At 53.9% G+C, this 24412-nt stretch overlaps 1 protein-coding gene across 1 annotated transcript in view; it reads right to left on the minus strand.

The window, feature by feature from the left end:
* The window catches only part of DCHS1 (dachsous cadherin-related 1), a 49548-nt gene that overhangs the window by 16830 nt on the left and 8306 nt on the right, over window positions 1-24412 (minus strand). The window contains exons 3-9 of the mRNA XM_048950211.1: window positions 9483-9671; window positions 8932-9163; window positions 7708-7944; window positions 6339-7358; window positions 5961-6148; window positions 1795-1891; window positions 1493-1650 (exon numbers count right to left, since the gene is read on the minus strand). Coding sequence (XP_048806168.1) covers window positions 1493-1650; window positions 1795-1891; window positions 5961-6148; window positions 6339-7358; window positions 7708-7944; window positions 8932-9163; window positions 9483-9671 — 2121 coding nt within the window. The remainder of the gene's footprint in view (window positions 1-1492; window positions 1651-1794; window positions 1892-5960; window positions 6149-6338; window positions 7359-7707; window positions 7945-8931; window positions 9164-9482; window positions 9672-24412) is intronic.

Consider the following 24412-nt stretch of genomic DNA (forward strand, 5'->3'; position numbering starts at 1 on the left):
AGAGCTGCTGACTGAGCAGAGAAGGTTCTGGGGCACCAGTGTATATGAGTATCTGAAGAGAGAGTGTATGGCTCTTTTCCGTGGCACACAGCGAGAAGACAGGTTTCGCTGGGCACAAATGAGAGCGCAGTAGGTTCCACCTTGACACCAGGAAGTCCTTCTGTATGGGTGGGTAACTGAGCACTGGCACAGGCTGCCGAGGGAGGTCTCCATCCATGGAGACCTTCAGAAATCACCAGGACGTGGTTCTGAGCAAGCAGCTCTGGGTGGCCTGCAGCAGGGAGTGGAGCAGATGGCCACAGATGTGCCTGCAGCCTCAGCTGTGCTGTGATCCTGTGAGTGGGTTAGGTACTGCAATGGGAACAGTTGCCAGCAGAAACAGCTTTGAAGAGAAGTAATCCTCAATCAGATGAGTGGTACAGAGAAGACAATTTAGTATGATCCAAAGATACATGAATACTATTATTAATCTAATTAAAGATACTGCTAGTAATTCAGGGGTGACAGTGAAAAGCAGTAGTGCCATCTGATGGGAACATATCTCGAAAAAGTCAGTGCACTCATGTGAAAGAGCTGGGAAAAAGAGAATCCAGCAAAAGTATCAACCTGGAGGAGTATCAGAACCAGTGACTGTCAAGCAAATAGCTCCATTATGGGAATGCAAACAAGCAATTCAGCCTGGTCTCATTACTTTGAAGGCTGCAGAAGAACTTCAAAGACAAGAACAGCTACAGACATGGCATAAAAAGGAAATGTTTTCAAAACGTGTTGTGGAATGGCTGAAGGCAGATGTGCCAGCCTAACATGGGACTTCTCAAGCACAATGGAAATACAGCAAGTCTAATTTAATGTAATAATAAAAGGAAGCTGCGTACACGATGGGCTCACTGAGAGTGTTATGGGCACTGCCTGCACTCTGTGCAGCAGAGCATCAGATGGGAACATCGAGCGGTGATGGAACTGCAACGACACGATAGGATGTGAAATGGCACACCATGAAAGTGCATCGGCTGCAGGGAAGCTGGAGTCTGCTGTACAATTAAGCTCATTACTAACAACGGGGAAAGGAGTTGGTGATCTGAGCCAACACACCAGACAGTGAGCACCACAATTTGGCAGACATGAAAAAAACCCCACATGCCTGGAGAAAAAAATGCCAGGAGGAATTAACGTCTCTGGGCAGGAGAATTCTAAGATCTTCCCCACAACAACACATCTAGGACAGGGCGGACTGTCCAAGTCTGGAGAAGACAAGTGTTCAGACTTTGTGAATGAGGATTTATGCACAGTGGCCACCAGAGCCATCCTTTCCCATCCCAGGTCCTCCACACAGATGGTGAGGCCGGTGCAACAGCTGAGCAAAGGCAGTGGCTGCTCTGGGTGGAGAGTAAGGACGGTACAGAGGAATGCTGTAAGTAGCTGCACGGTGTCCTCTGAGAGGTGAGCAAGGGGTGGATGGTGCAGGGCCCAGAGGGGTTGGGGTGCTGGATACCTGGACACGAACGATGGCTGAGGTGCTGCAGGGCACCATGCCCCGGTCGCTGGCTGTCACAGTGAAGACGTACTCAGCGCGGTCGGAGCGGCGCAGCACCGTGGCAGTCCGCAGCTCCCCAGTGGCTGTGTGCAGTGTGAAACGCTCTGCCCAGGCTCCTGTGGAGAGAAGGTGAAATGCTGCAGAGAGAGGAGGGAGGGTGGGGGCACGTGGGGATGGAGGAGGGAATGTGCTGTGGCAGAGCATCCGTGTGCCTCTGAGGGTCACGGCTGCATGCCGAAAGCCAGGCTGGCAGCTCGTACCTATCAGTGAGTAGGTGATGGTCCCATTCTCACCCTCGTCAGGGTCCTTGGCTTGCAGCGAAGCAACAAGAAGTCCCGATGGCTTCTCTTCCAGCACCTGCAGAACAGCCCAGGGAGCAACTGAGTGACATCCTTCACACCATCCCTGAGACCCCAGCGCAGCAGCATCGACATCCTCCTAAACCCATCCTGCACCTCACCCAGGGCACAGCGCCCCAGCCAAGACCCACAGGCTGTGCCTGAGGCTGGGTGATGTGGGGAAGCTTGCAGACGAGCAGGTGGAGGGAGGTCCTGCCCTACCAACTGTCCTGTGATGCCACAAGGCTTAGTGCAGCTCAACAGCCTTGGTGCATGCTGCAGTGGTGAAGTATAGGGTGATGGAGGGACACTGCCTGTGTTACACCCTGGGCCTCTGCAGTGAGGAAAATCCCTTCCACCCCAGAAGAGCCCTTCAGAGGGAAATGTCTGAGCACTTCCCATCCTGGAAATGGAGAGAGTTCCTTCAGCTCCTCTCAGCCAGTACAGGTGGTTCACGGTCCCTGGAAATGCAGCAGGCAGTTCTTCCCGCACCCACACTCTTAGGGCCTTTCCCTCCTCTCCTCTGCTCCCATCTAGCGCTGCTGTCTGCAGGATTTAAGGCTACCATTTTGTGTCCGTGCACCATGTGCTCAGCTGACCCCACACTCTGGGCTTCCTGACAGAAGCCACATGGAGCAGCACCGCATGGAAGCTCCTTTCCTGGACAGCTGTCAAAATGGACACATCCCCATTACAGACCCTCCCCATTCATCATTTGGGGTACCCTCAGTGCCCCACACCTGCTGGCAGACTGTTCCTTCCCTGGCACAGACTCTTGCACCTCCCCACACCCCTGCAGCAGAGCAGGAGCCCTACTCAGCACAGACTGCGACCCGTTCCCATCAGTACAAGACTGTCACAGACCAAATTCTCATCCTACAGCACAAACCATGCTCACAGACCCAGCTCTCTGACCTCTGTGTGGTACCACTTCAACGCATGCATGCATGCAAAAGGCAAACACAATCCATGCAAGAATGTAAGGGAAGAGGCTGCAGGCCCTCGGGAGGAAGCATGTGCTAACACTGCTGCACAAGCTGTTGGCACAACGCTGGTGGTGCTCTGGGGGGGGAAGGGGGGGACAGAGGAGCTGGACTTGTTTATCCAGGCCAAGCAGTGATGTGACTGTACTCTGTAAACACTGGGGAAAGGGGAGGGAAATTCCAAGGAGAGAGAAGAGCTCTCTAAGCAAAAACACAATATTGGCACAAGAACAAATGAGTACAAAGTGGTCAGAAATTAGTTTAGGCTGGAAATTAAGAGATGGTTTCTAACTACTAGATCAAGGAATCTGGAACAGCATTTTGCAGCAGTGATGGAGGCAGAGGACCTTCTAAATATAGCTGGCTGTTTATGAGGAGGACTGTCTGCGTGGACACCTCACAACTGTGCTTGAGAAGACCCCTCCAAGCCCCTCTCTGCTCCAGGCTGGGGCAGGGCTTTCTCCTCGTGCTGTTCCTAATGGCCTTCAACTGAGATGCAAAGGGCTCCCACGTTGTGCACAAAGCCACACTGCTCGTCCACCAGGAATCAAACTCCATTTGAGAAAGCAGTGACTCAGCGGGGGAGCGAAACAAGCATCATCTGCATGGGCTGCGTTAGAAACGCCATTTCAGATGCTCAGAGGAATCAACAACAACAGAAGCGGTTTTGCCTCTGCAAAAGCCTCAACTTCAGTAAAACTCCTGCCAGGCAGCGGCGTGCAGCTCAGATGCCCGCTCTCCAAGAAGGCTGCTGCAAATGCCAGCCTGGCCCACAGCTCAGAACCGCCTCGACGAGGGGCACGGCTCCGGGAGCGGCAGCAGCGGATACAGAGAGGATGCGAGAAGTACGGAGCGACTCTCCTGCTAAAATCCTTCCAGCTTCCAGCAGCCTGTGGCTCAGTCACTTCCTGAGCCACACATCGTATTTTTGTTCAACAGACTTTGATGGATTTTTTTTCTTTCCATGAATTCATCTAATTTTGAACCCATGCGACTTTTGGCAATGATTTCACGTTTTAATTACGCTCCGCATGAGAAAGTTCTGTCTTTGTTTATTTTAAACCTGCTGCCCGGTCATTTGCTACCAAGCTGCCTAGTTTTTGTACTGTGAAAAAAGGACCTTCAATTTCCACACAACTTTCTTCGCACCCAGGGCACACCTCGGATGTATGTTCCCACAGTTTCTATCATGCCAAAGAATGTTCAAATATTTTCTATCTGCATGGAAACCATTATCTACCGAGATCACATCAACACTCCTTTCTCAAGCCTTCTTAGCACTACTGCTGCTTCAGAGCGATGGGGGCAGAGCAGAGAGCGTACGCAGAATTGGAGATGCAAGGTTTTCTTCCAGTCTCTGCTCCTCTCTGATAAAACCCAGCATTTCTGACTGCTGCTGAGACCTGAGCTGACATTTTCAAAACGCATTTACAGCAATGCCTCAATTTTCTCCCTAAGCTTCAGCAGCCAGCTCAGAGCCCATCGCTGTGCAGAGTGAAATTTATGCTGCTTTTCGCCATGTATGTTATCACTTTCCAGTTAGAGACAGCGAATGCCATCTTCCATCTTCTTTCCTCATTGAACAGTAAAAGATCCTTCTGCTGTTCTTCACTGCAAGACCTCAGCTTTATTACCACAAATAAAGCAGTAACATCAGCAAACAGCCACCTGTCCTGGAGGGCATAGCAAGATGCTGAATAGCAGGAACTCCATCTCTGCTATTGAAGCAGGTATTGACCCCCTGCTGGTCTCTCTCCTTTTCCTGGTGGCTGCGCCCTGGCAGGACCCGGTAATACACAGAGTTTGTTTCTGCCATCCCTGTGTGAACGGCTCCTGGAGCTGACACACACTGCCCACGTGCTTGAGAAACAAATCTCACAGACCCACAGCGGAGAGGCCAACCCAGCTTACGCCTGGAGCCAAGCATCAATACAGAAGATACAGAAGCCTCCTGCTGCTTTGCTTGGTGAGCATGAATACGAGAAGTTCACTGAGTACATCGCCAGTAAATCTCCAAGTTTATGCCTATTGTTTAGTTTCTCTTTTTTTCTCCAAGCCTTTCTTACACACCCAGATCATCCAAGAGACCTCTTCCTGTGCTTTACTTCTCTTTCAGTGTTTCCTACCAGGAAAGCTTAAAATCAAAGCGTACAGATAAGAACCTGATTCAAACTCCCATCACATTTACCTGCCCTCCCAATTCTAAATACATCTCAGCCATGCTCTATCTCCTTAAGGACGCATGTGCTTTTGTGGTACCTCTGCAAGAAAAGAGACCTCCCAGGCTCTAAAACACTGAGTGTCTCATAGCCCAAATGCTGCACACATTTGTTGCAGGTGTCCCCACACAGAACACTCAGCAGACCACAGACAGTGAGCAGTCCTTCAGCCTGCCATGCTTTAAGGTGCACTTCAAGTGCATCCATTCTGCTGCAGAGGCTCCCCATTGCACAGAGAGATGAGAGCAGGCCTTTCATCACGTATGCCATTGCACTGCTGTGTCCTGGCCACATACCACTGCAGAGGGGCCAAGCAGAGCAGTGCTGGGGGACAAGGGGACAAGGCCTGGTCCTTCCCTTCAGCAGCACAGACATGACTCAGAGCAGAACTCTCGGCGCTGGCTGACCTTGGTCACCACGTCACATTAAAGGGAAAGCTGGGCAGGGACCCATTGCAGATTCTCAACAACCTGAGGAGCGCTTTCTTGGCCTCCCAGAAACCAAAGTGGCCGCTGTGAAGGTCTTGAGACCCAGAATACAAACATACCCCAAGCCTCCCCATCCGTCAGTGTTCCACTCTTGGCTCCATCAGTTCAGGTTTAGGGCTTCCTCCCACTTTCCCTCTTTGCAGGCAGGTGCGAACCCAGACCTTCTGCCTGCTGTTGGCCCCAGAGCCCTTTGCAAGCCTTACTCACTCTGTGCACAAGGTCTGTATTTCCCAAGGACGTGCTCATCTCATCACACCCTCCCCAAAATTTGCCAGGCTGCCCTGACTGCTGCATGCAAGCAACCTGTGCCTTCTCATCTCTCACTCACTCTGCTCTGCCCTCACCCTCCCCAGCCTGCCCCCAGCCCAGCTCACCAGGGCCTCAGCCGCTCCACCTACCTGCACGGTCAGCTCCTGGCCAGCAGGGATATGAAGAAAAGCAGGAGCGTTGTCGTTCTCATCCAGCACAGTGACATAGATGGTTCCCGTGGCACTGCGGGGCGGTGCTCCTCCATCCTGCACAATCACCAGCAGCTGGTAGCTGGACTGCAGCTCCCGGTCCAAGCTGTGCTTGGTGCTGAGCTCCCCTGCAAGGGAGAAACAAGGACACAGCTCAGCCCCAGAATCTCTTTAGAGAAGGACTTAAGTGTCAGGGAGCCCAGCACCACAGGGGTAGGAAAATGAGTAATTTATGGTGGCACCGGCTTGGTCTGCATCACTTCTGACACGCTCTGAGCTCTCACCTCCATCAGCCCAGGAAGCCAGGGGGACTCTCACCTGTCTGCGTGTGGATGAGGAAATTGGAGTCGTGCTGGAGCAGGCGGTAGGTGAGACGGCTGTTCTGCCCAGCATCCCGATCGCTTGCCATCACCCTCCCTACGCTGCTGCCAGGAGCCTGGTTCTCAGGAACAGTGAAGAAGTACCGCTCCTCACTCAGCCGGGGGCTGTTGTCGTTCTCATCAGTGATGCTGATCCGTACGGTGCTGGTGCCCGTTTTCCGGGCTTCCCCCCCTGAGCCGCCGCCTCCTGCCGACGCCAGCACTGTGAGAACATACAGGTCTCGCGTCTCCCGGTCCAGGGCGCTTTTGACATACAGCCAACCGCTCTCAGACATGATGCCAAAGCTGGCAGCATCTCCATCTGCACGCAAGTGGTAAGTCAGGGTCACAGCTTCTGCATCCCGTGCCAGGGCCCGCACCTGCAGGAAGCGGGTGGAGACAGGCACGCCTTCCCGCACCTCCACACGGTAGGTGAGCGTGTCAAAGATGGGCCCGTTGTCGTGCTCAGCCTGCACGTGCACCAGGAGTGTGAAGGTGGAGCTGAGCTGGGGCACGCCGCTGTCTCGGGCCGCAATGGCCAACCTGTAGGCTGCGCTGGCTTCGTACTGCAGCGCCCCGGCCAGCCGCACCGCCCCCGACGAGCGCTCGATGCTGAAGGTGCCTTCGCCTCCTGACACCAGCTCAAAATTCACCTGGCCGTTGGCACCGCTGTCACGGTCCTCGGCCTGCAAAGTGTACACTGTAGTCCCGGGCTCAGTGGCCTCTGGCAGCAGAATGGAGTCAGAGGGAGAAGGGAATGCTGGCGCGTTGTCATTCACGTCTGACACGGAGATTTTCACGCGGGTGTTGCTGTAGGCCGGGGGGGAACCACTGCGGGCCTGGACATCCAGAACCAGGACCGCCTGAGACTCGTGATCCAGAGGCAAGCTGGTGCGGAGCTGCCCAGAGTCGGAGTCAATGGAAAAGTAGCCATGAGGATCCCCCGAGGAGATGGAATAAAAGATGTCATCGGTGTGACCTGCAGGCAAGGCAGTGAAAACAGCAATTATTCGCAAACCTGGCTTTCGGCCCGCTGAAGGGAGTAGAGGAGCAGGACAGTGCTGTCTGGGGCAGGCTCTGCTCCAGAGGAGTACAGCAGCAGCGTGCACTGTATGTGAGATGCGTGGGCACACGTGTGTACACACAGGAGCACGTGTGGGAGCATGCACTGCAGCTGAGGGACACGGGATGCGCGTTCACATGTGTGTGCATCTGCATGTGCACGGAGCTCCCAGGACGGTGCTGCTCTCTGAGGAAGTGTAGTATCTCTGCTTTGAGACAACGCAGGGACAGTGAAAACAGCTGCATAGGAAAGGGCAAAGCCGTACCGGGAGGATTTTGGGCACGGACAGCCCCCACGGTGGCGCCCTGCAGCGTGTCCTCCGGCACTGTGAAGAAGTACTGAGCTTGCTCAAAGACAGGGGGTGAGACCGTGCCCTCCACGATGCTGATGTTGACTCGGGCATTCGGCTGCGCCTGCAGGCCCCCTCCATCTTCTGCAGAGATCACCAGCTGCACCAGGGTGTTGGCTTTACCGCTCAGGGACCACGAGAGAGAGATGACACCTAGGAAAGAGAGGTGTTCAGAGTGCACTGTGCCCACGGCCCTGCCCATCATCCGGCACCAAAGGAGCAAACAGACCGAAATGGGCAGCAAACAATGTGTGTCACAGGGCAACGGGCCGTGGAAGAATCGGAGTAAAGAAGACAAATATTCCTGGGGAAGGCTTCCCAAATTCTCCCTTCTTGATCTCAAGCCCAGCCCCAAGCTAAGCAGCTATGAGGGCTGCAGTAAGCAAGCCAGAGAGAAAGTCTTCTGGAAGGGGAAGGATGGAGTAGTATTTCAGAGGTGGGGCACAGGGTGAGGGCCAGAATCTAGCAAGGACAGGTTAGTTCTGTGCTGCGAGCCTCCTGGAAGAAATACAGAGCTGAATGACCTCCCCAGACAGGCCCTACAAAGGAGGTTGCCCTGTGTAACAGTAGCCAATAGGCCTGTTTCATCCCAGATACATTCTGGCAATCTAGTGTGGGGAGACCTGATGCCTGTAGCGAGCACAGAACACCATCCTGTCCCTCTGAGAGCCCCTGGCATCACACAACCATGTACTCATTCCCCCAGGTGGAAACTGTTCTGGCTTTGGTGGCCAAAGAAGGCAAGCATTGAGAGGTCAACGAGAAAGGTTAGACTAGGAGAGCAATAGAAAGGAGGGAGAGTAAACTGAGCAGGGAGAGGAGGGAATTAGGCGGGGCAAAAAACTAAGCAGGATACAGTTTGATGGGGCAAAGCACTGTGCAGGAGGAAAGGTGTAGGGAGACATTGAAGAACAGGGAAGAAGAGAGCAAAGAGAAGAAATAAGGAATCAGAAATTGAGAACGGGCAGCCAGAGGATCAAGAAGTTGGAACAAGGACAAAATAGGAGAGCAATAGACATTCTGGTAGCATCTTGCACAGCTGAAATGGCCAAGCAGTAACTCTCAGGCTACTCTTCACATCTTCCTGCATCACACTGCTCTGCCTGGTGCTGCCTTTGGCGGCTGTGAGTTCACTCTCACCTGTGTCCTTGTTGAGGGAGAAGAGGGGGGGCGAGTTCCCCAGGACGATGCGATAGGTCACTTTGCCATGCATCCCCTCATCCTTGTCGTGGGCAGTAACACGCAGCACAGCTGTGCCCGGCATGCTTTGTGTGCTGATGCTGGCAGCATACTCCAGTGGGTAGAACACCGGCCGATTGTCATTTATGTCCTCCAGGAAAACCTTCACATACACCATGGAGTTCAAGCCACCCTGTGGAAGGACGATAGAACCATAGAGTGGCTTGGATTGGAAGGGATCTCAAGGATCAACAGGTTCCAATCCCTCTGCTGCAGGCAGGGTTGCCTACTGCTAGGTCAAGTATTAGACCAGGTTGCCCAAGGCTCCATCCAACCTGGCCTTTAACATCTCCAGGGATGGGTTGTCCACAACCTCTTGGGGCAACCTGTTCCAGCACCTCCCTGCCGCCTCAGTGATTAGAGATGGGGCAGAGAACAGGGCAAGAGCCCTGTATCCTCTGTACGGTGCGGAGACAGCAGCACTGTACAGCCACGAGCTCTGCAGCACTCACCCCATCCACAGCAGTGATGGTGAAATCGTAGGCAGACGTGCCCTCGTCGCGATCCAGGGGCTGCGCAGTGCACAGATGCCCCATGTGCTTGTCGATGCTGAACTGCGTCGGGACCACGCTGCCGATGCCAGAACCAAGAGAGTACGAAAGGGTCCCAAACAAGCCGCTGTCGGCATCGGTGGCTGTCACCTGGATGGGGGAAGGCACTACATGAGCAACGTAACACTGCTGAGACCACCAGCCTGAGCAGATGGACCCAGCCCACCACCACCACCTCCACAACCCACTGCTGCCCTCCATTGCACAGCCCAAAACCACTGCACAGCTCTCAAAGCTGGCCACAGTGAAGCACGCTGACTGTTATGTCTCAGCCCTGCCATTCTTGTCCTAGACAAGGTGACTTCCACTGCAGCACTCCCTGGAGGGCCCATGGGTGCCTGGAGCAATGTGCAGGCAGCAGCGGGGCACACCGGGGTCAGCCTATGTCCCCAGAAGACACAGGGCTGGGAAGCACAGGCTGTCAGACTCGTCAGAGCTGCACCACGCTTGCCGTCTGCAGTGCTGCCACAGGTGCACACAGGTGCTGCCACCGTGCAGCCACCAGAGGCGGTTTGTTCCAGGTGTAACCTCTGTTTTTGCACCACTGGGGCAACATCCACGACCCAGATCCACTGACTTCCCTTAGCAAACAAAAAGGCTGTATGGGAGGGGGTGCAGAAAAGCACACAGATGCCAAAGATCTAGCAGCCAAGCATCTCCACTGCACCCAGCCTGAGCAGCCAGCCGGAGACAAGCCATGCTTTTGCAGCTGCTGGATGTGGCCTTCTGCTCATTCTCTTTTGCAAGCTTGTCTTAAACTGGGAAGAAAACCCTCCTTCCCCATGCCCCAGGTCCCATCCTGTCCTCAGAGCTCTGTGCCCAGCAGCCCTGGGCTCCAAGGGGTACAGTGGGCTGGCACTGCCCTCTGGCAACCAGGCCCAGCCAAACCTGTGGCACAGGATTTACAGCAGCAGTTGCAGTCACAGCAGGGGGATTAAAACAGCTCCTGCCTGCAAGGTCCCATTCTGCCTTGGGTTCCTTGCAGCTCAGGCTAGCAGAAAACAGCTTCCCCCTGGCCGCAGCATCACTGTCCACGGCTCGTCCACCAGCTGGGAGCTCTGAGTGGAGAACAAAGCTGGAGCACGAAGCCAGGAGGGAGGCAGCTGGGCCAGGCCCGGGTGAAGTGGAGTTCAGGCCTCGTCAGCCACAGCTCCTCCCAGCAGCAGCGCTGGGGCCTCGGCTCCCGTGAGCAAGAAGCGCAGGAACGTTGCACACGCGCCAAGGAAAGGGCCCAGCTGGGGGCTGCAAACAGTTCCTTCCTACGGGCAGGGCCCCCAACCTGAGCCACTACCAGATCCTCGGAGATGGAGGAACAACCAGAGTGCACAGAGGCTGCCGGGCCAGGGAACACAAAATGAAGCATGCCCTTCGTCAGGCCTCGTGTTCCTGCCCCTGGGAGCAGAGGCAGCAGCTGGGGGAGCCCCTCGCCAGCTCTCCGGCCGGCACCCACAGCCCCGGGAGGGCAGTCAGCACCTGCAGCGCCCTGCAGCCCTGCCTGCAGGCCTGGGCTCCCCTGCAGGGGAGGGGGGGAAGCTGAGAGCACAGTGAACACCGTGCTCCTCGCAGAGGGACCGGATTTGCTCCTCAGCCCTATGGCACAGCTGGAAGATGCACCAGGGAACAGGATTCCTCCTTTCTCCTTTCTGCTCCAGCTGCAGAGCACTCAGAGCCTCAGGTGCCGTGACAGCAGCCTGTCCATAACACACTCTGGGGAACTGAGCCCACTGCCTCCCTCTCTGTTCAGCTCCTTCCCTCTCCCCATCCCAGCTCCCTCCGACGCAGCACCAGCAGCATCGGGTTAGAGATGCTTGGTGGTGTTCAAGGCCAGGCTTGACGGGTTTCTGGGCAGTCTGATCCAATGGTTGGCAACCCTGTCAAAAGTAGGGCATTGGAAATAGATGATCTTTGAGGTCCCTTCCAAGCCAAGCCATTCTGTGATGATTCTACCATGAAGCTCTGGCACAGGGAGTTCAGAGCAGGGCCTGGCTGTCTGCACAGGGTTGTGGGGCAGGCTGGGCTGAAGCCACTGAGTGCATATGGTCACTATGCGCAGCAGAGGCTGAGTATCTGGTTCAAAGGGCCACAGGTGAAATGCAGCATGAATCTGGATGGGATGACTATAAACCTGTGTCATTCAGATCAGAATCCGTCTAGAGACCCGAACATCAAGCTAAGGCTGTCAGGGAGCAAGAGGAGGGTGTTAAGTCAGGGATCTAATGGTAAGACAGCAGCAGATGGGGTTGCTCATCTGAGAGTATAAATCTGACCTCTCACATTGCTGAAACATTTATTTGAGTTACCCGCGCTCTGGCTCCATGCTGAATATCACTATGGGAGAACTGCCCTGTTTCACCGCATTGCAGCTGTGTGTCATGATAGGGTTTAACTTGGGAGCATGCAAAGCCACTGCAGATGGAAACACACCTGAAATGGTTAAGCTGCTATGATGGCACTGTGGCAAATTAGTAAGGTCCTTCCTTCAAAATGAACTGCTTATCACTCCCAAAATACTCTACAGTGCATGTCAGCTGCTTTAAAGTACTGTACAGTGGGAAGCTCTACAGCACAGTACATTGTTTCCTGTAGGCTTCTTTGGCCAAGGATGCTGGTATTTCCAGAACAGCCCAACCTTCCCCATGCTCTGACAATCTCTGTCCTGAGACAGTTATCTGAAGTTATCTGAACTCCAGCTTTCTGCCACAGGGGCTGGGTGGGGTTTTGGGAACAGGGGAGAAGCAGACGAGCTCTCACTATTACACAGCACAATACTATCTGCCTGGATGCTCTCTGGTACCTGCAGCTATCTCCCTGCAGGAGTGCCTCAAGCAGTCTGGCATCACAGGCCGGCATCTACTTGGGTGCAGAGCCAAGGCATACTCACAGACATTCCCCATTCATGTGTGCTTGGCGGCCGGCCTCACCACCCTGCTGCACTGCCTCAGGAAGCAGTGACTGCCTGGGAACAGAGCTCTACGCAAGCCCTGTCTGCAGGCAGTGTCTCCCAGCGCTGCACACCATGACAGCCACGTCCAGGCCCAGTCTGTAACAGGCTATTGCACTTCTACGTCCTGCAGCATTCCTCAGCCCTATCCACCTCTCGTGTCCCACCCTGCTCCACCATGTCCTAGGCCCCATACGGATGGTTGCATGACTTCTCTGACTGGTACATTTCTGTTGTCACCCCACAGCATCTCTCCTTCAGCTCCCTGTATTGTTGGCTTCCTCCACCACTTCTTATCCAGACATCAATAGTGCCCCAAAGTTCTTTGGGGGATGTGCAGAGTTCGCTCCTGACCGGGTGCTGGAGAGCACAGCATGGACTTGGGGCATTCCTCACCTCTGCTCATGTCTGCCACCTCTGTTGCAGGACAACCCACAAGAAAAGCAACACAGCTCTTCTTACCAGGGAATCTGATAAACGTTTCTAAACACTTGAAGGGAGGCGGGAGGTAAATGGATGAGGCCAGGCTCTTCTCGGTGGTGTGCAGCAATAGGACAAAGAGCATTGGCCCAAAACCTGTACAAAGGAAGTTCTGTACTAACAAGCAGAAGTTGTTTTTTTACAGTAAGCTGACAGAGCACTGGCAGAGGTTACCCAGAGAGGTTGTGGAATCTCCTTCTATGAAGAAATTCAGGACCCGTCTGCATGCCTCCTTGTGTGACCTCTTGTAGGGACTGTTCAGCTGGTGGTTGGACTCAATGATTTCTTGAGGTCCCTTCCAGCCCCTGTGACCCTGTGGCCCCAACCTGCTGAAGTGTGCTGACAGCACCCTGGTTCAGGGCCAGCCAGAGCTCATTGCTTTCCAGCAGCGTAACAAAAATGCACTTCGCTCTGGAATTCCTTGATTCTGGGTACTGTGATGCTGAACTGTGTAAGCAAAGAATCGCATTCAGTGAAAAATCCAGCACAGGACTTAAAGCACAAGGACACTGATGACGACCCAGTAAGTCCCTGGAGTTGGAGCTGAGACAGTGGGCCAAGGAGGCAGCAGCTCCTGAGGAACATCTCCACATCACAGACCCCAGCTTTCTCTTTAGCTTCCCAGGCCAAGAGGGGGTAACACACAGCTGGATCTGCTGTTTGCTGGCAAGGAAGAGTTGACTGAGGATGTGCTGATAATCTAGTGACCATGAAATAGTAGTGTTCAGGATGCTAAAGGGAGCAAGGAAGGAGAGTACCAGGATTCAGACAAAGCAAGACCTCAGCTTCTACAGGGACCTGGTAGGTGTAAGGGATCCCAACTATAAAGGCTAGAAGAACTCAAGAAAGCACGTAAGCCTCCAGGACAGCATCCTGCAAACACAAGAGCAGCCCATCCCAGTACTTGTGAAAAACACTGCCTTGGCTAAGCAGAGACCTTGGGGCAAAGCTGCAAAAAGGCAACATATGGGAGGCAAGCTACAAAGAAAGAATTTATAAACACTGCCCAGGAATGTAGTGGTAGTGTCAGGAAAGTCAAAGTTCAAGTGAGGTTGAGACTTGCAAAGCAAATTGAGGATGATAAGAGCTTCTAGCACTACATTGGCAGTAAGAGGCTGAACAACAGCCTACTGTGAATAGGGTGGGTGGTTTAGTCACAGCAGACACAAGTAAGACTGATGCTCAATGCTTCCTTTACCTCAACCTTCACTAAAAAGTCTTCCAGGCCCTCCATGCTTAATGTCCACATATGAGACAGAGAAGGCAACAGCTAGCACAGACTAAGTCTAAATCATGCCTGAGGAGGCTGCTTGCTTGATCCAGGGCCCAGATGTGCAGGGAAGGGAGAGCAGGGGATGACAACGGCCTTGTCTTGAACGAGGATTTGGGCACTGCGTCCCGCAGTCCTCACCCCAAGGCACGGTGCTACGGACAGCTGGGCAGACGGCGAATCGGCTGCGGCTGGGGGGGCTCCGCACGGCGGCTCGGAGCTGAGCCCTGCCTGGAGCTGAGTGGCAGCGCAGCACCACGGGGCTCTGCCCTGGGCCCTCTGCTGCCCAACATCTGCTCTGTGCGCACGGGGCACCGCCAGGAGCAAGCGATGGATCGGCCCTGCTCTGCTCCGCGCCTGCCGAACTGCGTCTGGACGCTGCTGCCGGTTCAGGGAAACGCGGGTGCAGGAAAAGACTTGGCCCAGCGCCCCAGGTTCCAGGCGGGCCCTGGGGACGGAGTTCCGGATCCGAACACCGGGAAGCACTTCTGCACACTGACGGGGCACAGAACGTCCGCTGCTGCCCACGGGCTGAGGAGTTTCCCCCCATGGAGATCTCCCAAAGCTGCCGGGACACGGAGCTGGCACCGCTCTGGGTGTCCCTGCCGGAGCAGCGCCGGGCCTGAAGCCCTGAGAGATCCCTGCCAGCTCCACCGGCTGGGAACCCTGCAAGGAGGGAGCTGCAGAGGGACCGGAGCTCGCTCAGCCTGCGGGAGAGCTTCGACCCAGCGGCGACCCATGGGAGGTTATGCGCAGCCAGAGCCGGGCTCTGCACTGTGCTTCACAGCAGAACCAGAATCCACAGGCAGAGCTGGGAGCGCAGGGTTCAGGCTCCATCCGGGGAAAGGCTTTCCCCACACCCAGTGCAGGGGTGTTCAATACAGATTTGGGTCACTGCTGGGTGTGCAGCCCGGTCTGACCCCACAGCTGACCCCACTGTGAGCAGGCAGTTGGACCAGAGACCATTCCATGTCCCAAGCCCTCAGTCACACTGTGATTCTCATACAGCTGTTGCATCCTTTTCCCAGAGCCACTAGCAAAGGCAGCCTACTGGGCTGTACAGAACTTTGCTGTGCTGTTTGGCTCCTTGGCACTCAGTATAGCCTTGGATTTGCTGCAGCCATGCCATTCAGTTTCAGTTATAGATTCTCTCCCTCGTCTTCTCTCAGTCATGCACAGAGCAGTTCACATCTCTTCCTCTGAACCTGTACACTCCTTCCCTGTGTCTGTGGGGGTGGGAAAATACAAGACATTCGGGAGGGCTCCAGAAACACAGTCCATAAATCCCTGTCAAACCTATGGGCAAGGGGCTACAGGGCTAGCTGGGCTCTCCTCAAATACCTGCATCCCTACAAGAAGGTAAGAGCCTTGTGACCAGAAGACATACACCACCCACTACACACAACATGTATGCCTCACTGCGGAGGTCTGCAGTCGCCTCCGCTTCCATAATCCACAGCAGGAGTCAGAGCGTGCTGAGATCCTGTGGGGAGCAGCAACAGACACAGATTCCCAGCAGGTTTTCCCAATAGAATCTACATCACCCGCACACATAAAAATGTCCAGTGCCAACAGCAATGATTTAGCACAGCCCCCACTCAGCAGTGTCACACAGCAGAACACACACATTCCTGTGTTCATTGCCCATTCCCTTAATCTCTCTTGCAGGCTACCTCTCTTTTGCCATGCTGCCCTGGCCTCACCTGACACCCTGAATTCCGCCTGGGACCGTCTCTAACGCCTCCTGAAGTTCTTTTATACAGAATTCTGCCTCAGCTGTTTTCTGGGGTCAATTTTTCATATCATTGTTCCCCTTTCTGGATTCTGCAAGGGTAAAGCCCCCTTTGGCTGGCATGTGCTGAGAGCTCCAAGGTGCTGCACAGACAAATGGAATAAATACTCCCTGGAGGAGGGAGAAGGAAGCAGGAAGTCCTTTCCCAAGGGCCACGAGAGATCCAATGCATTTGGCTTAGAACAGGTTTACGCTGATCTAAAGGGGCAGCACTGGCTTCCCAGCCTATATGTGCACACCCTGCAGGATCAGTCACTGCCAGAGCCAGGCTGCACGGCCATCGCCCCCCTGTGCACACAAACAGCACGGATGCTCTTTAAGGGAAGGTGAGACAGGGCTCACAGTGACACAGGCAGTGCCCTCGCTGCCAGGCAGTGCCACGAGTCCAAACACAACAGGCAGAGCAGGCGCTGCTAACAGGGCCGTCGGCAGCCCTGGGCAAAATGAGAATGAACCGGGTCTGGGGTCCTTCGACAGAGCAAGGCAAGGACAAATGCAGATAAAGTCAGAAAGAGAACTGGGTTAAGGCTAAAATACATATGGATATCCAAGGGGATCCACCCCAGTAGATGAGCTGCCTAAAACATGGGTTTGGGGTCTATGTAAGAGGCAGGATTAGGAACAGGGCTGGAGATAAATACACTAACATCGCTTCAGTCAGGCTTCGGTGCCAGACCTGATCCTAAATGGAGCTTCTGGAACCACAGGCAGATGGTGGGGGCTGGGGGTCCCAGGTAAGGTTAATCAGGGCGATTAAAGCCAATTAGTGCTCTCAGGGCCCCATCATTCTCCACCATCTGCCTCTTCTAGGAAGGCCTTGGTTTGTGCTAAGCAATGTTAGTCCCACGCTGTTCTGCAGCATGTACTGCTTAGCCAGGATCGTGCAGCCAAGTCATAGAAGAGCAACAGTGTCAGAAGGATTCTATTCCCTTCATTAATTGTTATTCAGCCCTGGTTCACACTTGAATTCTGAGGCTGGTGACTCTAAGGTTATTTGGAAACACGTTTCGTGCCTGTTTTGGTTTTGTTTTGCTTGGTTTGGTAGGTTCTTGTTTTGTTTTGGTTTTTGCCCTTTCTGTTTCCTTCTTACATCAGACAAGGCGAATAACACAATACAAGGCCGCTCTCAACAACATGCTGTAGAGCAGCACAGACAGTAAGGAAAAAGCTGATGGAAGGGAATTAAGACTTTGCCTCCTGAACAGTGGAAGCAAGAGGTGGAAGGAGCAGGGGGAACTGAAAGAGGCTGTGCCCCTTGGGTACGGTGGGACAGCCTGAACCAGGAGCATCACAGTGCAACTGAAGAAAGCAGCCCAGAGATCCAGCTGGAGGCTGGGGCCTCACACCAACAGCATCCTTAAGGGAAAAGCTGCGTTTCACTGCAGCCTTTGGAGACAAAATGTTTACTATAGGCAGTTGTTAATCAGTGCTGCAGTCGTGCTCCAAAGTAGGATGGGCAGAGGGGACAAAGACACTCAAATGTTGATAGCGGATGAGAGGGCAGGAAGCCTTACAGACAACCCCAGCAAAATGTGTATCTGTGTATCAGTGTATCTGACAGCCCCTCCATGTCTGCTGTGTAAATGTGTGTGACAACTGTAGAAAGGATGAGCGTGTTCTTAAATCTGTAGGCACGGTGAGCCCTGAATGTTTATTTAAGTGACTGGCCAGATACTGTGTAATTAGACCTAGGAATATCTCAACAGTCTTGTGAATACTGGTATATAAAAGGCATGTCAGTAGGAGAAACGTGCTAATTGAACAGCACCAAAAGCAGTAACATGTTAAACTAAAATAGCCACAGTTTGGCACAGCTACCATCTTTGTGCCAGGAAGGAAACCGAGGAAGAGAAAGGATGAAAGGCAGAGGGAGAAAGACCAGGATGGTAAAAGTAAAGAGAACTGCATTGTTTGGTCATAGCATATATATGCACCTCTCCTTTGAGGAAAGGCTGAGGGCACTGGGCTTGTTTGGCTTGGAGGAGAGAAGGCTGCAGGGAGACCTGATGGTGGCCTTCAGTGCTTGAAGGGAGCGGATAAACAGGAGGGGGAACGGCTGTGTGTGAGGGTGGGTGGTGACAGGACAAGGGGAATGGCTTGAAAGTGAGCCAGGGGAGGTTTGGGTTGGATGTGAGGAGGAAGTTTTGGAGGCAGAGGGTGGTGAGGCAGTGGCACAGGTTGCCCAAGGAGGCTGTGGATGCCCCATCCATCCCTGCAGGCATTCAAGGCCAGGCTGGATGTGGCTCTGGGCAGCCTGGGCTGCTGGTTGGCGACCTGCACACAGCAGGGCTTGGAGCTGGATGAGCGCTGTGCTCCTTTGCAGCCCAGGCCATGCTGTCATTCTGTGAGCATCATTACATTAAAATGTCAGGTAAAGAAAAGGAACTGGGAGAAAGAGACAATCATGAAATGTACTGTTTCTTTCCTAGAATGAATGCAATTGAAATGGCATGTGCTCCTAGAGACCCAAGAACATGTTTAGGAACTCAGGGGAGGAACCTGATGCTGTGCTTTCAAGAGTTTTCTTTGATAGAGGCTGCTATCACTGAGGGGCTCACCAAGTACAACTGGGGCATTTTCCAATGAAATCATTGACTGACCACTGTAAATACATGAAAAACTTGGTGTTTGCATTCAGCTTCCAAATGGATTGGAATTTGGCCAGGGATCTCAAAAACAGTATGAAGGACTGCTGCTGAGTGATTCAGGGACCTGGTAACCCAGAATTAGTGGAAAAGTGCAAGGTAATGGACCCCTGCTTTGCCTCAGACTTCACCTGCAAGTGGATATTGCCTCCCTGGACTTCAGGAAGGCATCTGCACTGTTCCCATAAGATCTTCACAGACAAGCTGCTGAAGTATGGACTGGGTGAGAAGGCAGCGAGGAGGGCTGAGAAAAGGCTTAATGGTAGAAGACGGAGGTGATCAGCAATGCAAAGTCTAACTGGCGGCCAGAAACGAGCACTGCAGGGTCGTCCAGAGTCCAGTCCTGAGTCACACCTCCATTACTGATTTGGACGATGGGCAGTGTATCCTCAGCAAGTCTGCAGGTGACAAGAAAGCTGGGAGGACTGGCAGATACACCATTGTCATGCTGGCTTCCAGAGGGACTGTGACAGGCTGGAGAAACAGGCTGACAGAAACCTCAACAACAAGAAGGACGAAGTCCTGCCCCTGGGGAGGAGCAGCCCCAGGCATCAGGATGTGCCGGGACCACTCATCTGGAAAGCAGCTGTGCAGAAAAGGACCTGGTGGACACGACGACCATGAACCAGCAATGCGCCCTTGCTGCTGAGATGGGCCTTGCTGCCCCGAGCTGCGTTAGGCACAGCGCTGCCAGGGGGTGAAGGAAGGTGGTAAGGTGATCCTCTGCCTCTGTTCGGCTCTGGTGGGGCCTCACCTACAGCACTGGGTTCAGAGCTGGGTCATCCAGCACGAGGGAGACATGGATGTCCCAGAAGGACTGCAGCAAAGGTTCGATAGATGCTGGAGGGACTGGAGTATCTCTGCTGTAAAGAGAAGCTAAGAGAGCAGGGCCTGTCTAGTCTAGAGAAAAGAAGATGCATGGAGAACATCATGAATGCCTATGAATAGCTGAAGTGGCAGTGCAAAGATGTTAGAGCCAGGCTCTCTTCTATGGTGCCCACCCTTAAGATAAGGGCCAATGGGCACAAACTGAGGCACAGGAAGCACTTCTTTACTGTGCTGGTGACTGAGTACTAGCACAGGTCGCCCTTAGGCATCGTGGAGTTGTGGTCCTGGGCAGTCCCAACACAGCTCTCCTTTCTGCGAGTCTGTGATCTGCATCCAACTGCCCTGAGCAGAGAGCTGCTCTGCTCCACCAGCCCTGCACGCAGCCAGCAGCATCTGCTGCCTGATCCTTCTTTCCTGCAGTTTGCTGGGAGATTTTGCTTGTGTACCCTGCAGCCACTTGACAGACACAACTGGGCAGAAGGGGAACCTCATGGAACTGCTGTGGCTGAAGTAGCAGAAAAGAATGGCAAAAAACTGCAAGATGCTGCACGGTTAGGGAAAAAGAAAGTGCAGCACAAATATTGGGGAGGATTGCTCTGAGGGAAGGAGTGCACTGAGCAGGTGTGCCTCTCCGCAGTACACACAGAACTGGGAGAACAAAGACGGGCACTAAAGAATTCAGGCCTTATTTCACCTACCTCCTTCTAGTCCTCTGGCAAGATGGGATGGAAGAGAGTGGAGTCAACAGACCACAAAGCTCTTCTGAGTCCCTCAGAGGAGAAGGATAGAGAGTCACATACTGCAGTCTCCAACTGCACAACTTTGAGCAAAGGCTTCTCCCTCCATCGGATCTGTCTGCAGGGCAGCACCAGAGCGCCTTGCCCTCCCAGCCTTATTGCTCACCCATGTGCCCCCCTTCACAGTCCGCAGTGCGTGAAAGGATGGAGTCCCTCTCAGCAGCCATTCTCTGGCTATCCTCCCCATCTCCAGTAAGCACTGTCAGCAAGCAGGGAGCTCATCTGGAGCCCTGCCCTGGCTGGATCTCTGCTACGCACATGTTACGCTGCGGCTTTGGCAAACATCTGGCTCTGGGCTCCCGCCCCTCAGAGTGACGGCTCTTGGTGGGAGAGAAGGGGAGGCTGGCGCCAGTGTGGTCAACGATCCCACGCACGGCTCCCATTGCTTGAGTGTGTGCCAGGCATCCTGCCCTCCCCAGCCCTGGCACAGATGCTGACCAGCTAAAAGCAGCCAGGGAGCGGCCACGGCTGCTATTTCAGGAGTTGTCTCTGGCTCCGGGGTTGTGTCTCAGCCTCCAGCACGCTCGGGCCTCAGAGGAATGAACGGGGTCAGGGTTCGGCCCCAGTGATTGTCCAGCACGCGTGGCAGAGGCGAGGGTCAGACCCTGAGGCTGCAGGATGCGCCACATCCGGGGGGACTCCTCTGCACAGCTGCAGGCGCTGTGTGCCTGCTCCGCTGCATCCCACGGCTACAGGGCGCAGCAAGGCTCTGGCTGGCAGCCCCACAGCCATGGTCCAGGCGTGGGAAGACGCAGGGCTGCTGCAGCCGTGCAAGAGTAAGTATGGAGAACAGGGGAGAGGCTGTGCCGAGATGTGGAAAAGCCCTCGGTTTTGAGAAAGAGGGGAAGCAGTGCAAACACAGACACTAGTGGGGAGGTAGAATCCCAATGGGGAGTAAGGCTGGACAAGACCTGCAGGAACCTGAAGGTGAGGGCAAACTTCCTGGGAGTCTTAGTGCTGCGGAGAGCAGGGGAAAGTAAGGAGCAGAACAAGGATAAGCAAGGCTGACACACAAGCATCCAGGTGTCCCCTCTGTTCGAGCAGCAGGGAGACAAAATGGGAGCTGCAGCAGACAGCTAAAGGGCACTGGGAACCTCAACAGAGCAGAAGAGTTTGGGTGCTGAGCAGGGGAGAAAATAGGACTCTGCAAGATAAGTCTCAAGGGGATTCAAGCAGGGCAGCAGCGGTGTAGCGTAGGATGTCAGAGGGTCTGGATGCAACCTGCTGGGGGACGCTGATGCCAAGGACTTTAAAGTGGGTTGCTGGGCTGCAATTTGACTGCACAGAGCTCAGCAGCGAGAGCTGGCAGATTGTGTCTACACAGCAGGACAGGACACAGGCAGAGATGTCTGAATAAGACTGGAGCTTGGCGTATCAGAGGGAGAGCAGCAGAAAGGGATGGGGAGCAGAAGACGCTGGGGTGCCCCAGGGCCATGCCCATGAGGAAAAGCACTGCCAGAGTACTGTCCTGGGGGTAAAACAGCAAGGGTCCCCTGGGGGCAGACATCAGCAGCTGGCAGCAATCAAGGGGTGTGGAGAGAAGAGGAGGGAGCAGAGACTAAGGGAAGGGGAGGGGGAGCATGCTGTGGGGCTCTGTAAGGGGAGAAGCAGGGCTGGGCACTTTGGGGGGTAGGGTGCACAGGTGTGGGGCTGCGGGTGGCGTGGAGGAGGGCCGGTGTGAGCAAGGACTGTAGGAGAAAGGGGAGTTCTAGGGGACCTGGGGCCAAAGCAGAGATGAAGGAAGAGGGGCAGCTGTGAGGGGGCTGGGGATCAGAGCAGAGGAAGGAGGGATCTGTGGAGGGGGCTGGGGGAGGAGCAGAGCATGGGGGGAGAGGAGCACGAGGGGCTGGGGCCTCTCGGCTGCAGTGGAAAAGCTGCTGCAGCTCCAGGGGAAATGCTACTTGAATTAATCATGGCGCTGGCTGCTGTGCCAAGCCCAGGAGGAGGCTGCTGGCAGCACAAGGAAATAACTTTCACAGGAATTTGGAACAAATGCAGCTCTTCTGGCGGTAACAACAGCACTCACCTCCCCCAAAACCTCCCTGTGTACCAGCATCTCCCCCATGTCCCATGTCCCTCTGCACCCCAGATTCATCAACACGATGGTCCCTTTCTCAGAAGCACGACGCGCTCCCTCCCCTCACGCTGATCCCCAGTTAGCTCACAGACATCTCCTCATTTTGTCTCTGAAAGCTTGTCTTCCTATTTCAGAAGAGGAGAAGGCCTGTTCTGTGCTGTGCAAAAACCTGAAAATAGGTTAATGCTAAAGCTCTTGTCCCAAGAAACCGAATGCACACAGCAGCATCCTCCTGCTGTCCTTGGCAGCAAAGTCAGTGATCATCAGTCCTCCTGCTGTTCTGGTCCCCGTCTGTGGCTGCTCCCTGTGTTCCCTCACAAATATTCCCCTTCGGGGCCATAATCGATGCATCAGGATTATCCCTCAAGACTCCGTGTTACTGTAGCCTGCTTTAGCCTAGAGCACTTCATGCAGGCGCCACATAGCGCACGGCCCCAGAGGCTGCCCAAGTGCAGCACAGCGCCCCACAGAACCACAGAATTGTACTCGGGCTTCAAAGCTCATCAGACTTGTCCTCAAAACTGTAAGACAAGGATACACACTGTGCATGGGGTTGGTCAGCTTCTGATTGCTGATGTTCTTCCCTAACAATTGTGTGTATGGGTGCAAGTGAAACACACAAAGCCTGGTTCCAAAATCTCTGATACTGGATCTATACAGGAGTCCATAATCAACCATCTCATCTCATTCACATTTCAGTCAAATCAACCACTGCTCACAATATGGGGTTTACACAACTCTCTGCTTTATGCAGACTGCCAGAGGACAGACAATACTTGATTCAGCTTAAAAAGTTAGAAAGGCCCAGAAAGAAAATATCTGACCGTGCATGCAGCTTGGTACAGTGTCAATCCAACAGAATGTTTGAAACAAATGTAAGCCAGCAGAGTGAATTTATAACAGAACAAAGTTCCACATCATGTAAACACAGCATTTGAATGTGAGCTGATGAGCCTTAAAGTATCCATGCCAACCTCATGAAGTTCAACAGGACCAAGTGCAAGGTCCTGCACCTGGCTCAGAGAAATCTCAAGCACAGATGCAGAACGGATGGAGAACGGCTTGAGAGCAGCCCTGAGGAGAAGGTTTTGGGGATGTCAGCTGATGAAAGACTCAACACGAGTTGGCAATGTGTGCTTGCAGCCCAGAAGGCCAATGGCATCCTGAGTTGCATTGAGAGAAGTGTGGCCAGCAGGGCAAGGGAAGTGATTCTATATCCAGCTGTGGAACCCCCAGCACAGGAAGGACATGGAGCTGTTGGAGCAGGTCCAGAGGAGGGCCATGAAGATGATCAGAGGGCTGGAGCACCTCCCCTATGGGGATGGGCTGAGAGAGCTGGGGATCTTCAGCCTGGAAAAGAGAAGGCTGCGAGGAGCCCTTATAGTGAGTGGCCTTCCAGTACCTGAAGGGGCCTCCAGGAAAGCTGGGGAGGGAGTTTTTATAAGGGCGTGTGGTGACAGGATGAGGGGAAATGGTTTTAAACTGGAAGAGGGCAGATTGAGACTAGATATTATGTCTTCCTGTGAAGGTGGTGAGACACTGGCCCAGGTTGCCCTGGAAGCATTCAAGGTCAGGCTGGATGGGGCTGTGAACAACCTGGGCTATGGGAGATGTCCCTGCCTGCAGCAGGGGGTTGAACTGGATGACCTTAAGGGTCCCTTCCAACCCAAACCATTCTATGATTCTATGATCTGTATTACCAGCTCATGTCTACACAGTGAAACAGAGACAACTGACTAGTGTCTGCCCCCGCTCTATTGTTTGATGGTCTTGTGTTCATTGGTTACTTAGGCTCCTTCTGTGCTTGTGTTTTTCTCTCATCTCAGATTTGAACCGTGGTTTGCTATTTCCTTTGCTTAGGCACACACAGGGTCAGTTACTGTAGGACTTGACCCATGATAAACATAAGTAATAAATAAATATGTTGAGGTTTCTTTACAATGAGATGCTGGAACAGCTGCCCAGCGAGGCTGTGGATGCCCCATCCCCGGAGATGTTCAA

The sequence above is a fragment of the Lagopus muta genome, chromosome 1 (genome assembly GCF_023343835.1).
Source record: "Lagopus muta isolate bLagMut1 chromosome 1, bLagMut1 primary, whole genome shotgun sequence".
Classification (NCBI taxonomy): domain Eukaryota; kingdom Metazoa; phylum Chordata; class Aves; order Galliformes; family Phasianidae; genus Lagopus; species Lagopus muta.